General features: G+C 37.2%; 2 protein-coding genes across 2 annotated transcripts; both read left to right on the top strand.

Annotated features, from left to right (window-relative positions):
• The first annotated feature begins 368 nt into the window (after positions 1–368).
• On the top strand, positions 369–815 carry LOC141397517 (uncharacterized). Its single transcript, XM_073973938.1, has one exon. The coding sequence runs from the start codon at positions 369–371 to the stop codon at positions 813–815; it is 447 nt and encodes a 148-aa protein (XP_073830039.1).
• Positions 816–13,505: 12,690 nt separating this feature from the next.
• LOC141403737 (uncharacterized) lies at positions 13,506–16,250 on the top strand. Its single transcript, XM_073986624.1, has 3 exons — positions 13,506–13,846; positions 14,366–15,229; positions 15,313–16,250. Exons 1-3 carry the CDS (start codon positions 13,639–13,641, stop codon positions 15,504–15,506), a joined length of 1,266 nt encoding a protein of 421 aa, XP_073842725.1. The 5' UTR covers positions 13,506–13,638; the 3' UTR covers positions 15,507–16,250.
• The last annotated feature ends 300 nt before the right edge of the window (positions 16,251–16,550 follow it).

Genomic DNA, 16,550 nt, shown 5'->3' with positions numbered 1-16,550 from the left:
TGTTCAATATTTATTTTGAAAATTATGAGAAATTTCTTTATAGGTTTTCGTGGGGTTTTTCAGACATAAACCACTATAACTTAGCCATTTGTTAACCGATTTAAAACAATTTTATGATAAGAACTCTTAATGGTCATAAAATATTTATTTACTTAGGCTGCTGGAAATTCTAGTGGACGATTTATTTTTAATATTATTAAGATCTATCCAAATTTCGGTTTAGACTAATATACAGCAATCTCACCTATTACTATTGTTATCATACATTTAAGTTCAGTATTTGTTTAGTTCTCGTCGGAACAACTAGTCGACAAGTTTATTATTTAACTCACAACACAAAGTAGCCGCAACTACACAACAGACAAAATATGACTGACAATAATATCGTACCGTCTTGGATCAAACCGAGTCTTTTCGAAAAAGTATTACGCAATACAATACCAAATTTTAAAGAAATTAAAGATTTCAAGGCATTTGGTGCTTTGCCACCGGGTGAAAATTATGCCACCACAATGTTGAAAATCCAAATTGAAGTGGCGCTCAACGATGGCACATCTATGGAGGAAAGTCTAATGATGAAGGTACCACTCGATTCAGAGTTGTATCGCAAGGAAATGTCTAAATTTAAAATGTTTAGCATAGAGTCATTTACTTATAACGAAATTGTTCGGGAATTTGAGCAAATGTACAGAGAGGTAGGCTTAAATATAAAATTAAGTCCACAATCCTACAAGCTACCCATTGAAGAGGAATATGTTTTATTGGAAGATTTAAAAAAGAAAGGTTTTCGTAATTGCAAGAGCAAGATGGATTAGATATAGAACACTGTAAACTGGTGCTCAAAAGACTGGCTCAATGGCATGCCGCCTCTGCCGTGAGAATGGACAACAGAGGCCCCTATCCTGAACAATACGTGCAGGGTTTAACCAATAAAGACGGCTTTGAGCTTATACGAACTTTAATGTTAACATGTGCCAAGTATGTTATAAAGTCAGCTAAAACCCTACCAGGCCATGAATTATATTGCGAGAAAATGGAAAAGTTGGGAGAAATATTTACCGAAAACTTCTTCAAAAAGGCCTCCGTTGATCCCAATGAATTCAACGTTTTAAATCATGGTGATTGTTGGAGCAATAACATCATGTTCCAATATGGTGATGAAGGTCATCTCAAGGATTCCTACTTTGTTGATCTTCAAATGCCATGTTATAGTTCCGTTGCCCAGGATATTATCTATTTCTTAATGACTTCAGCGAAATTGAATGTAAAAATAAATTGTTTTGACGAACTGATTCGATACTACCACAACAATTTAAAACAACATTTGAAATTGTTGAAATATTCGAAAACAATACCAACACTGGGTGATATCCATCGTGCTCTGATAAATCATAGCAGCACTTGGGGTAAGGCATAATTATAAATATGTAACGGATGATTTGTAAGCATTTGTTCTGTTCAAGGCGTCTTTGCGGTGTGGAATGCTTTGCCCGCTGTACTGGCTCCACCTACTAAAGATGCCAACATCGATAATCTGCTTGGAGATAACAAAGAAAGCGAAACATTCAAGGAACTTCTATACCTCAATGATAACATAAAACAACATTATGAAATTTTATTTCCATGGTTATACCATCGCGCAGCATTTGATTTTGAATAAAAGTGAATGTAATTTTAAATTGTTTGGCTCACATGGATACCAACAATAATAAACTACGACAACCGAGTGCCGAGTGCTCTGATATCAGAATTTTTTCGAGGTTTTCTGATGTTTAATCAGAAAATTTGCGGAATTCTGTAAATTTCCCTTACAAATGAAACCGATTTCAGTAAAATTTCTTTAGAGAATTCTCTGAATATTTCTGGGAATTGTTTCCGAAAATATGTCGAATAATCTGCACATACTCTAAAGGGAAAGTTTTATTAAATTCTTTTTTAAACATGCAAAAAAAAACATCGTCTTCTTAAACCCACAGAAATTATCGCTTAGTAGGTTTAGTGAGCCCATTCTTGGAAAACTCAGTTACATGTATCGTATGGTACCGTGGTTTACCAAGAGAGAAAGGAACTTATTTACAGACTATGTGACGGGAATATGTGAAATTCGGTTTTGAAATATTCATCAATACATGAAATCATAATTTCAGCTAAAAATTTTGTCCAATCTAAACACTTTCGGAGCTTGATGTACGTTTGGAAGAAAATTTACTATGTGCACAGTTTCGACCAAATCGGATATTAAATTGGTAAATTATCGTGTTCATTATTTTTTTTAGTTTATCTCAGAAAGCAACATACTGCGAAAGAAATTAAAAAGCATTCGTGGCACGTCCCTAAACTGCACTGTTGCGACAAATTTTTAAATTTTGTGTGGTAGGTACCCAGAGGAATGTACCGATATATTTCATATTCGAACATGATCTATGTCTGGTAGAAATATTACTCGTTTAAGAGTTATCGTGCGCACCATTTTGGCGACAAACTGTGTACTTTAGTGGGGGAGATAACTAAAGAGTGCACCGATATGGCCCATCTTAGAACTTGATCTCTGTTTGGACAAAATATTACTAAGACCTAATTTTGAACCTAATCGGTTCAGCCGGCCAGAAAGAGAGGTGGGCAGGGCTAAATAGACTACAAATTGTCTGAAACTGATTTCGTGTTTCGTTTCCTCAACCATACTATGGAAGGTACATTTATTACACCATCCACCATAATATCGAGAGTATAATTGAATTTCTCATTCCTTTTGTAATACATCGAAATATTTATCGGAGACCCTATAAAGTATATTCTTGATCAGCATAAAATTCTAAGTCGATATAACCATGTCTGTGTGTCCGTCCGTCTGTCTGTCCGTTGAAATCAAGATACAGCTCGCAATTTTCAAGATAGAATTCGGTATAGAAGTTTATATTACCCCTAGGATGTTTGGTATTGAAAATGGGCTATATCGGTCCACGATTTGATATAGCGCCAAAGAACGGTACCTCCCTATTTTCGGTATTTTGAAGGTTTTAGCCTCATTATCACACCGAAATGACTGAAATTTGGTATTTAGTCTTCGTTGGGGGTATAATACTTTCTACCTGAAATTTGTCGCTATATATCCACGTCTTCATATAGCCCCCCTAGTTCGGTACCTCCCGATTTTCGGTATTTTGAAGGTTTTAGCCTCAATATTCCACCGAAATGGCTGACATTTGGAATTTGGTCTTCGTTGGGGATATAAAACTTTTCAACTGAAATTTGGCGGTAAAGGTCCTCGTCTTCATATAGTCCCCACATAACGGTACCTTCCGATTTTCGGTATGTATTTTGAAGATTGTGGGCTCAATGTCCCTGAAAATTTGGTATTTAGAAGTAGAAATGCCCTAATAATGTTCGGTATTTTGAAGATTTTGGCTCCAATATCTCACCGAAATGGTTTAAATATGGTATTTGGTCTTCGTTGGGGGCATCCAGCTTCCCACCAGAAATTTGTCGGTATAGGCCTACGTCTTCGTATAGCCCCCATAAAACTGTACCTCCCGGTTTTCGGTGTTTTTTAAGTTTTAGCCACATTATTCAACTGGAATAACTGAAATTTGGTATTTAGTCTTCGCTAAAGGTACAACACATTTATGTAGCTACAAAACATCTTTTGAAAAAATTAGACAATATAGGTCCACGATTTCATTTTTTTGGTCAACTTTTCGAACTGAGATTGCTGTAATTTTACATGTTTCGGAGAGAGCAACGATGACGCCCCAAAGGGAGTATTATCAGCTAAGATATTCTGATACTTTCATAAACGAAAGGAAACTAATTGTTCCGATTTACTTCAATACAGTGTGCGATACCATCGCCGTTCTTACTTTGTATACCATACAATAACTCTCGAACGGATCAACCGTTTCGGCCCAAAATTTGGCTTTCGTAATATTTTGTCCAAACTTAGTTTAAGTTCGAAGATTGTTCAATCGGTCCACTCCTTCGGTTTAGGGCCTGCTCTCAAATCGCTTTTATTTTTGTTGTAACAACTTTTTTCACTGCCCCGCTGCAAAAACCCCTATGACACTGTGTGTCGTGGTTGGAGCGCAAGATAACCCTCGAACGGATCTGCCGATTTGGTCTAAAATTTCGCCTTCCAAACTTAGTTTAAGACCGATTTGGTCCATACTTTACACGTCCTAATACATGCACCAGATATAGATCAGGGTCGAATATGGACTATATTTGTCCCCTCCTTTGGGTACCTCCAACACAAAATTTCTGATAAGTTCACTTTAAGAACTGCTTTCGAATCACTTTGATTTTTGTTGAAGCAACTTGAACTCGCTGCCTCAATTACGACGGTTAACGTTTTTTCAGGGACAAGTCCATACTTCTTGAGAAAACAGACCGAAAGGTGTAAAAACACCCTATGGCATCATGTAGTGGTTGGAGAGCATGACACCTCTCGAATTGATTAACCGAATTGATCTAAAATTTGGCCTTCGTCCAAACTTAGTCTCATTTCGAAGGTGGGCAATACCGATCCACAACTTCCGGTACTTCCCCCCAATATTTACAAAATTTCACTAAAATGGTATGCACGATATCCCTTGAACGGTGCAAGCAATTTGGTTCAAACTTTGGATCTCCTAATATTTTGTCTAAATTTAGTTAAACTTTTAAAATAGCCCATATCGGTCCTCTCCTTAGGGAACCGCCCCCACAAAAGTTCAACATTTGTGTCTACGTTCAGTTTAGGGTCTGCTAGAAGATCCTTTGGAAATGTATACCGATGCTGTTCGTTGTGGTCCTGTTTACAGCGATATTATGTTTTTCGTGGACATGTCCATGCTTCCTGGCATACTGGTCCAAAAGATATACGATGACCCACTGAAATGACTAGTGGGAGCGATATCCATCGAAAAGTTATGACTCCCAAAATAAGATCCACAGGTTCCAATCGTCGGGTACTCGTTCTTCCTGCCAGATGGTGCCAACTAGCTGATGAATACACCTTATAAGCGTGTCGCCTCCGGCTCCGGCTCCTGCTGCCTTATTATTCTTCAGCCGACTTATTGCTGTCTTTACCCCATCTTGGCTGGGAGGTATACACTCAATACCATCTTCTGGAATTGGATCTGTGGTATCTTCGCCATCTTCGCTACTATTGGATACCAACCGTTTGGAGAAATGTTCTTTCCATATCCTGAGCACACTATCTGTATCAGTTAACAAATTACCTTGCTGGTCTCTACAGGAGGATGTGCCTGTACCAAAGCCATCAGTTTGATGTTTCACTCATTGGTAGAACTTTAGGACTTCATTCTGGCTCCTGTACATCTAGATTTTTTCACACTCCCGTCCTTCCATTTCTCTCCTTTTCCTGCGGAAAAGACGTTTCTCCAATATCCTTTTCTGCCGATACCTCTCTCGTGCGCTACGCATTGCTAAGGATTGTAAAGTAGCCCTATATGCCTCATTTTTCTCTTCGGTAGCCGCACGACACTCCTGATCATACCATGGATAAATGGTAATAAAATTGGTCTTGGGTTTATTTGTTTACAATAATGTTTTACCTACTGATGACACAAAAAACCCTTAATTAAAATGCCTCAAAAATGTGTCTCGCTGTTGATGCGTAAGAGTGAGATACGGCTGATTTTTTTAAATCGAAATTAAATGGTACGGACAGTACTTAAATCGCCATTTCCATATTAAAAATTATGTATTTGTTTTTTACATGTCTTTCTGCATACGAAGTAAATACTCTTTAATATACTTTAAATACAAAACTTGTTTGGTATTGAAGATGGTTTACTTTCAGTGTGAGTAACTGCAGCTTTGTTATAGTTCCCATAAAACGGTAACCCCCGATTTTAGGTGTATTGACGATTTTAGCTACATTTTTTATCGAACTACCTAGAAATAGGTACCCAGTGGTCACAAAACATCTACACCAACAATGTTCAACATATATCCTCCATATAACGATACCTGCCGATTTTTGGTATTTTGAGGATTTTAGCTACAATTTTTAACCGAACTAGATCTAGACGTCATTTGAGGTTTCTAGAGTTCAAAATAAATCTCCTTACTTACTTACTTAACTGGCCCATTACAGAACATTTGTTCCATAAGCCGAACTAAAAAAAGATCTCCAACTCTCTCTGTTTAGTGCTTCGCTTTCTGGAATACCGCGCATTGTCATCTCTTCAACCACTTGTTTGCGCCATCTATTCTTTGGCCTGCCAATTCTGCTTGCACCGCCATGCGGCCCGAATTTGTACGCCTCTTTAGCGGGGTCATCATCGCTCATTCTTATGATATGGCCTAGCCAACGCAATCGTTGCATCTCGATACGTTTATCTATACGGATGTCGTTGTATAGCAGATACAGCTCTTGGTTCATACGACGTCGATATTCACCGTCAACGCAGATTGGTCCATAGATTTTTTGAAGAATGTTTCTCTCAAACACACCAAGCACGCATAGCCTGCTTGCGCATGTACCCAGGCTTCTGAACCATACATCAGCACGGGTAGTATCAGTGTTTTGTAAAGCGTTGTTTTTGTTTGACGTGATGTGCCTTTGTTCTTAAACTGCTTACTTAAGCCAAAGTAGCATATTTTGGCCAATATGATTCTTCTTTTTTATTTCACAACTGATGTTGTTTGTTGTGTTTACGGCGTTGCCGAGGTAGACGAAGTCCTTTATAGGAACAAACGGCAACAGTTGGCCAGGTCTCTATGGACGCATTGCGCGTCGACACCATGAACTTGGTCTTCTCGCCGCCAGACCCACTTTAGCAGGTTCCCTTTCGACTTTTGCAAAGGCATTAGTTACTTACTTTACCGATCGACCCATGATGTTAATGTCATCGGCAAAAGCAAGTAACATATGGCTGTTTGTATATATTGTGCCACTTCTGTTCACCTTCGCATCTCGTATAACCTTTTCCAGCAAAATGTTGAATAAGTCACACGAGAGACCGTCTCCTTGTCTGAAACCTCTTTTGGTACTAAACTCTTCGGAGAGGTTCTTTCCTATTTTAACTGAGGACCGATTATCAGTTTATGTCATTCTACAAAGCCGAATGAGCTTTGCAGGGATACCAAATTCAGACATGGCTTGGAATACCTTTGAACGTAGGGGCCTGTAGCAGGCTGCTTTGCAATCAACAAAAAGGTGGTAAGTGTCGATCTGCATCTCTTGGGTCTTCTCCAGGATTTGCCGCAGGGTAAATATCTGGCCAATGGTGGATTTTCCAGGTCTAAAGCCGCATTGGTATGGCCCAATTATCTCGTTGACCATAGGCTTTAGTCGTTCGCACATTATCCCTGACACTATCTTGCAGGCAATAGGGAGAAGACTTATGCCCCTATAGTTATAGCATACAGTCTTATCTCCTTTCTTGTGGACAAGACACAGGATGCTCAGGTTCCAATCGTCGGGTACTCGTTCTTCCTGCCAGATGGTGCCAACTAGCTGATGAATACACCTTATAAGCGTGTCGCCTCCGGCTCCGGCTCCTGCTGCCTTATTATTCTTCAGCCGACTTATTGCTGTCTTTACCCCATCTTGGCTGGGAGGTATACACTCAATACCATCTTCTGGAATTGGATCTGTGGTATCTTCGCCATCTTCGCTACTATTGGATACCAACCGTTTGGAGAAATGTTCTTTCCATATCCTGAGCACACTATATGTATCAGTTAACAAATTACCTTGCTGGTCTCTACAGGAGGATGTGCCTGTACCAAAGCCATCAGTTTGATGTTTCACTCATTGGTAGAACTTTAGGACTTCATTCTGGCTCCTGTACAACTAGATTTTTTCACACTCCCGTCCTTCCATTTCTCTCCTTTTCCTGCGGAAAAGACGTTTCTCCTCTCTCCTTTTCTCCCGATACCTCTCTCGTGCGCTACGCGTTGCTACGGGTTGTAAAGTAGCCCTATATGCCTCATTTTTCTCTTCGGTAGCAGCACGACACTCCTGATCATACCATGGATTCCTTGGTGGAGGTCTCTGGTATCCAAGTATGGATTTTGCGGCTGTTTTGCATGGAGTGGGTAATGCTTTGCCATTGCGCTGATATGTTACCGGGATTAGGAGTGCTTTGATTAAGCAATTGGGCTAGTTGAGTGGAATATGCTGTAGCTATCTGTTGTGATTGCAGCTTACCGATGTCTAACTTTCGTGTTGTGTCTGTTCGTACTTTGTTTGCTACGTTTAACCGTGTGCGTACCTGCGCTGCAACAAGTTAATGGTCCGAGTCTATGTTTGCTCCTCGGAACGATCGTACATCCAACACGCTCGATGAATGTCTTCCATCTATCACAACATGATCAATTTGATTATTTGTTCTTTGATCTGGAGACAGCCAGGTGCCCTTATGAATATCGAGATACTTAAATCTGGTACTGCTAAATACCATGTTTTTTGCCGCTGCGAAGTCTATCAGCCTCAAACCATTGTCAGATGTTTCATTGTGGAGACTGAACTTTCCCGACTGTTGGGCCAAAGATATTTTCGTTTCCAATTTTGGAATTAAAATCGCCTAGAATAATTTTAATGTCATGGGCAGGACAACAGTCATAAGTTTCTTCTACGCGCTCGTAAAATATATCTTTGGTATGTTCGGTCTTGTCTTCAGTGGGAGCATGAGCGCAAATAAAGCTGATGTTGAAGAATTTTGCTTTTATTCGAATTGTAGCAAGTCTTTCATTCACTGGTGTGAAGCTGGAGACCAGGTGTTTTAACCTCCGACCAACTACAAATCCGCAACCAAACTCAAGCTTTGTGTCATCTGCCAATGCGTAAACTGCACCTTCTCTATAAAGAGTGCGAACATTTCAGGCGCAGATTCGCAGATCATGGTCCTTAAAACGTCTGCGGGGGTCGTCAACTTTAGAGGGATTTTGTTTTTCTTTTGTTTTTTTTCATAGTAGGTTGCTTTTTTTCTAGGTTACTAACCTGGAGCCCAACCCCAAGTTTTTAACATTCTTATGGGTGAACGCGCGGCACATTTTAGCTCACTACCTTTAACGGATGTTAAAGTCAACTACCCCTGGTGAGACCACGAAGAGGTCAGTGGCCAATTGAGTTGAGAAAGGGACCAAGATAAATCCTGGACTTTGCCCTGTTAAAGCCGGTCAGGACCGTTCCTTGGTATCTCTCATCCCCTACGTCACCCTTGCTTTTACCACCACAATAAAATCTTTAATACAGAAAGCGGTGGAACGTTTTTCTTCCTCCTGAAAAAATTCTAAAAATGAATGTTTGTACGTTTGTTTGTTTGTTTGAAGTTCATGAACTCAAAAACCGCTTAACTGATCTTCCTGAAAATTTCAGAGTATATTACTACATGGCCTGAAAGTAACATAGGCTATAACAATTTCTGAAATTCCGCGTTGATCCGGAGATATAGCATCAGAATCGGAGGTACCTCCAAAAAATTCAGATTTTTTATGCAAATATCTATAGAATGGTAACAGATAATGTCTCGAAAATTTGGATGTGTGAAGGAATATGGTCTAGAAAAAAATTATATTGAAATCGGTTCAGATTTGGATATTTCTCGCATATAAATTAATCTTTTTAGAATGGTGTTTATTTGAACACTTTATTTCGTTTATAAAATAATTCTATGTTTTATTAATTATATTAATTAATGATTATTACAATTATTTAATTTTTAAATTAACTTTAATTCTAATTTATGTTATAAATGTTGTTGTTATCAGTTTGGTTGCAGTTATTGGGGTAGGTTATGTTGTTATTTTTTGAGCTGTTCTGACATGACTGAAGTTAAGACTTGCGTTTTGTTTGGTCTGATGTTGTGGCTGGTGTGTCATGTTACTTGTGTGAACGGCGACTGTGGGAATATGCTCACGATACATATTCCCATTGTCATAATTTTATTCCGTAACTTATATATTTTCGTCCGATTTCATGTATTTGATGCACCAAACACGCTATATATACCCGATTTTAATGAAAGTTGGAATGTATGACGAAAATTGGCCTACAAATAAATGTATCAAAATATATTTTACATTATTCGGGGTAGCGAAGCGCACCGGGTTCAGCTAATTTAATTATATATGTTACAATTATGTATATAAAATCAGGGTTTTGTTAGGAATGTAGTAAAAGTATTTTCTTAACCAAAAACCAACGAATTGTCATGTAAGAAAACACCTATATTACCATTAAAAGTTTTCGGCATTTTTAAAAAAAGACCCGATTAGAGTAAAAAGTTATGTATTTATTAATTAACAAGTAAGAAAGTATCAGTCAGCTGTGCTGACGGAGATATACCCTCAGCCACTGACCAAAAAACAACAACACCAAACACAATAATTATGCTATATATAAAAACAAGTAATCAAAGACTATAGTCGGTGATACCCTACACCACTACCCCTGGAAATTAGCTTTCAGCAAATCAAAATTCATTTATGGAACAAATAAACTTATTGTAAGAAATTACTTTGTGGATTCTGCCACCTTATCACATCAAGCTTAAATAATAATATAATAATTGTTAAACAAACATCCCATAAGGGACAAAGGAGACTTCTCTCATACCAGTGAGTACACCCCGATTCATATTTCCTGATATGGAGACCTACAGTTTATCGCCGAGTCCGAACGGCGTGCCCTAAGTCACTACTTGTAGAGAAGTTTTACATGACTGAAATACTGAGAAAATGTCGCCAACATTACTGAGGGGTATTTTCCCACCGTTTGAAGTTACCTGGCCGGGGAATCGATCAAAGGTGGCGAAATACCCCTTAGTAATGTTGACAACATTTCCTGAGTATTTCTGCATGAAAAACTTCTACACAAGTGATGTCTTAGGGCACGCCGTTCGGACTTGGCGTTAAATTGTTGTAGGCATAAATCCCAAAATTATACGCCAGGATTACGTCGGTGGGTGCCTTCACCAAGTACATTTTGAAAAAATCGTGGCGATGTGACCCCATGCTGCAATATATCGCACCTGTTCAACAAAAAGGTAGTAACTCAAACTTTTCTATTTTTCAGTAGAGACAAAAACTGCATAAGTAGTAGTATGAAAAGTGAAATACCGGTATTTTTGACGAAAAAATAGCCAAAGAAATGACAGATTTTTACAGTGGGTAGGGTAATTCATTTTCCTAATAAAAAGTTAAAATTTTTAGTTGCTACCCTTCCGTTGAACAGGTGCGATATGTATAAAATTGGACAATTAATACCCGTGGACTCCACGTAATTCGCAATAATGCACAAAATGGGAATTTCTCTGTCATGATAGACTCAATTATAGCATAGGAGGAAAATGTGGTTCTCTACAGAAAATACAGTTGCAGTAGCCCCGTTATCTACCAAACTCATTATTACAATTTGTATCAGTCGAAAGGTCAGTCGTTATTTTTTCATATGTAGGCTATTTTTGCGGTATATGCCCTCCAGAAAGTAAAATATGGACAAAATATAAAATGTTTATATTTTTCATACAAAAGTAATGGTCCATTTCACCCGCTAAATAATATCAGATTATCATTCAAAATTGTGGGCATATTCTTCGACCTTAAGTCTTACCTCGTGCAAAATTTAGTGACCATTGAGTTATAATTTCGACCTATAGCCTGTTTATTATTACACTACACACAAATAATTGGACATATAAGGCTGTAACTCTGTTATCTGATCATGCACACCAACACAACTGGCATCAATTGAAAGGTCAAGCGTTCCATTTCCAAGGGTAGCTTACTTGTCCGGAATGTATCCCCAAGAAATAAAGATATAAGTTGTATATTAAAAATTTTCACAATTTTCACACAAAAGTTGTGGTCCATTTAACCCTCTAAATATTATCTGATCATAATCTCAAATTGCAAGCTTCTATTATTGCGACCTACAGAGCCGCAACAAAATTGGATAAATATTATGTTTTTGGTCCATTTCACCCGCTAAATATTTCTCGATCATCACCAATAAGAATAGGGATCTATACTGGCCTGAACCCGACCTCCATACGAGATATGAAGATTGGTATACCACATTGGGGGTCTCCGACGAATATTTCGCGGTGTAACATGAATTTTTACCAAAACAAACTTATAATACCCTTTCCACATTGTGGTATAGGGTATAAATATTGATTTTGTATCATTTAAAAAGCTTTAAAATCTTAGACATATACCAAACATTTTTAGTAACCAAACTTTTTAATAAAGGACTCGAAATATTAAATTACATTAAACTAAGTTTGGATGCAATTTTTGAAAAAGGATTAAAGGATTACAATGGCCATTTTAGTATGTGCCGGCAGGGTTTTGGAGCTTTTGGGCCATTATCTCAGGAAGTATTGGCTAATTAACTTACTTACTTATGATATAGTCCATATTCTAACCTGATGCATGAGTGGATGAAATAATACGATGTGCAAAGTCTGTACCAATTAGAAACTCCCTGCGAGAATTATTTTGCGGATTTGCCATTTTGGTTGGTGCCGCCAGGGTTTCATGGAGCTTCTAAACTAATGTCTCAGGAAGTATGAGCTTGCACAAGAAAAAAAATTTACCGTCGTAAAGGGAGCCGCAAGGACAACTATATGGGAACTATATTCTCAGATAAAAATATTCAAGAAAATATTGCCATTTTCCCCAAAAATCGTCTTCGAACTTTTTTTAAGTTTTCGGGTTTGAGTTACTTGACCGCGGAAAAATTGAGTAATCCGTCGTCTATAAATCTATTAGTCTATGCTAATGAGAGAACATTTGCCTTTTATAGTGATCAGCTGTTGTGCGTACATCGGGCAAGGTCCCTAATTTTTGACACATCATATGTCAAAATGAGAAAATTAAGCAGATTGTGGTTGGATTTATAATTATGAAAATATTACCACATATCGAGGTTTTGTGATGTGTTGTTGTTTTATATGGTGAACAGAATTAAAATTGGCAATATACATTATCGCCTTTAAAATAATATGTGCGCCAAAAAAAATTATTTGGTGCCAGCCAAAATAAAATTTTGCCCACCACCAGTTAAAAAATATTTTTTCTCTGCGTGTAGAAAACATGGTTAACAAATTTTTCTGTGTTATACTCGCTTATAGGGTTACCATGGATTTCGATGTGTTACAAACGGAATGACAAATTTAAATATACCCTAAATATTATGGTGGAAGGTATAAACAATTTTTGCAAAAAGGTCCGATTTAACTCAGAAATCTCCATATACTTGATAGGGTCGCAAATAATTATTTCAATGCGTTACAAACGGAAAAACAAACTTACTATACTCTCCATACTGTGGTGGAGGGTATAACATTTATATTATAAACAATAACTTTTCTTCTGGGACGATGAATGAAATATTCTGCTACTGAGAAAGTTCAGTTTATCAACGTTTTTACCCAAAGCTTTCCGAAATTATTAAAAATTATTCATTGTGTAGTTAACAAAAACAAATTCCACTAGTCATGTTGTCGTCGTATTCAACAAAATAGTTGATCACTATTGTTTTTTGCTAGTTGAAAATTCAGACAAGTTTCTACACTCGAATGATAAACACAGTCACTGTCGTGTGCCCGAACTGCTAATATAAAAGCGCGCCGCAAATTCAAAATATATTCAGTTCACTTGTGTGTTAAAATAAAGTAATCAATGGGAAGTGCTAATAATAATAACAACAACGATTCCGGGGCATCAATTGTTCCGAAATGGATTGAAGCAAAACTATTCGAAACATCTCTGAAAGAGGTGGAAACGGAATTCAAGGAAATAATTGATTTTAAAGTGGACGCCGCATTGGCGCCGGGTGAAAATTATGCCACTGTTATGCTGAAGGCGGAATTTGTCATCAAATTAAATGGTAAATATCTATGAACTACGACCGGTGATGCTAAGTTTAGATCCGGAAAGAAAGTATTGTTTCCAAATTTTACTTTACGTTCCACCTCAATTCAAGATCAGAAGTATTAACCATTAATTAGTATTGTACTCTGAAAGGTATTTAGTTATCTTTTGGAAATATTCTCTATGACTTTTTCAACTCATTTTCGTCGCTACCCACCAAAAATCCAGTATAAACTGTAAAAGTTTTCTGTTTTATTGATATGCGTTATTGAAACCAAAAATCGACTAATAGGTAATTTTTTCCTCTTTACTAAAAAGGAAAATTTTCGATTTTGAAAATTAAAATCATTCCTTCATTATTTCTTGCCAACTAAAAATTAACAAAAATTGATTTCGTAGTCGATTTTGTAACTTTTTTGATTAACACCTTATCGATTAAACGAAGGCGGACTTACCTACCCCTAGTTTTATGACGTCAAGCAGGTACTGCCACCAACACCATATCAGTGAGTTGATTTGTTTTTAATTATTTCAGATGACTCTACAAAACCGATAAGTTTCATGTTAAAAGTTGGCCATGACAGCGAATTCTTCCGGGAAATGATGGAAAACCATAACATGTTTGGTGCCGAATCTGGTATGTATCGTGATATAGTACCCGAAATGGAACAAATGTATGCCGATGTCGGTGTTAGTGTAAATTTTGGTGCCAAATCTTACACTTTACCCACCCAACAACCATATATCCTACTGGAGAATCTTAAGGAAAGGGGTTTTCGTAATGTCAATCGCCTGGATGGTCTAGACATGGACCATGTTAAAAGTGTGTTGCAAAAAATGGCTCAATGGCATGCAGCTTCCGCCGTAAGAGTTGCCACCAAAGGCATGTATCCAGAAATTTACCTTGATGGTATGCTACAACCAAAAATGTTCGACATAATGAAAGGATTTTTAGATGCTTCATCGAAGATTATATTGGAATGTGTAAAAGAATATTCAAATTCCGATACGTATTATGATGAAGTCATACAAATACAGAATAACTTGGCTGATGCAGTTTTCAAAACTGCTGAACATAAACACGATGATAGCTTCAAAGTGCTCAATCATGGTGATGCCTGGTCAAACAATATAATGTTCCGTTATGAAGAAGATACTGGTAAAATTCTTGATACCTATTTTGTTGATTATCAAATGCCACGCTACGCATCACCAGCTCAAGATTTGCTTTATTTTATTTTATCATCTGCCCAATATGAGATAAAGTTGAAAGATTTTGATTATTTCATTTCGTTCTACCATCGGCACTTGGAGGAGAATTTAAAAATGTTAAAATATCCCCAGAAAATACCATCACTTAAGGAACTTCATTTAATGTTATACAAGGATGGTATATGGGGTAAGTGAAATTTCAAGGGATCCCCAAAAAGAGAAGCAACATACATAAATATGTATGTACTAACTATATTGTTTTGATTGCAGGCTATATGACAGTGACAAATGTGATGGCCGCCGTTTTATGCGATCCCAGTGAAAATGCCAGTCTTGATAATTTTGTCGGCGATTCAGATGCTGGTTTGGCATTCAAACGGCTGATGTATTCCAATGCCCGTTATCGCAAACACATGGAAGCTATCTTACCTTGGCTATTGAATCGTGGCTTGCTTGATTATTAACTGACAATATCATCAATACTATGTATAAAACATTTTTTATTATATTTACCAGCTTTTTTAACTCATACAAAGCAGTTGCAACAAATGAAAGCTAAATATTGTTACGAAAGTAACTGATAGATTTGAGTTAATTTAAACGAATTTCGGTTCATATAAGACTTTAAACTATAACTTAAACTTTCATCAAGCATTTAGTTTATTTAAATCAAATTTACAACAAAAATTACTGTATAGAATTCCAATCACTACTTTTCTATGTTTGTCTTGCTATTGTCATTGTTGTACGCTTTCAGTTCTCTTTCTCTCTTCATTTGTTTTCAGCATTTAGTTGTAGCAAACCTACATTGTGACGTCATCCATTATTACCCCTTCTACTCTCGCGTATTTATTAACACTGCCCTATTATTTGTTTACATTAATTTGTCTGTTTGTATACGAGTATGTGTATATGTGCATCTGGATCTCCTTTGAACATTGGAGAACCTCCCAGATGAAGGATGCTAGAACAGTCTAAGCATACGCAAGCAGATATAAATACGCGAGCGTAGCGGGTGGGAGTTTGTGTTATAAATCATACCGCGACTTAAAACCGTCAGTGTAATCTAAAGAGAGTAACCTGAATAGAGTAAAGCTGTGTACTTACTAGTTACTAGAGTTAGCTGTGTGCTAGTAGAGAAATAAAGTCTTGTGTGAATAACTGGAGCGAATAACGTCAATAAAGCATTGAAGAATTGTAATCCAAAACTAACCCTCGTTTTAGTTGGTACAAATCGTATCAGGGAATAAAACAACGTCTACGCGGATTAAATTAAACCCTAATTCCGTAACAATATTTATTAAATAAAAATACATATTAAGAAGATTAATGATTTAAGCTTTTTTAATAATCAAAGATTACCAATGAATCTAGAAACGGTGTTAAGTTCCCTTATACCCTCTACCAAAAATGTCTATTGAAACCAGAAAAAATAACGAAAATGAGCTTCAAATTTAACTTAAAAAAAACAAGTAAAAAGTCGTTAAGTTCGGCCGGGCCGAACTTTT

Source organism: Musca autumnalis, unplaced genomic scaffold (assembly GCF_047663935.1).
Source record: "Musca autumnalis isolate F117 unplaced genomic scaffold, ASM4766393v1 scaffold_1, whole genome shotgun sequence".
Classification (NCBI taxonomy): Eukaryota; Metazoa; Arthropoda; class Insecta; order Diptera; family Muscidae; genus Musca; species Musca autumnalis.
Note: the sequence above shows the minus strand (reverse complement) of the source record. Positions and strands in the feature narration are given on the sequence as shown.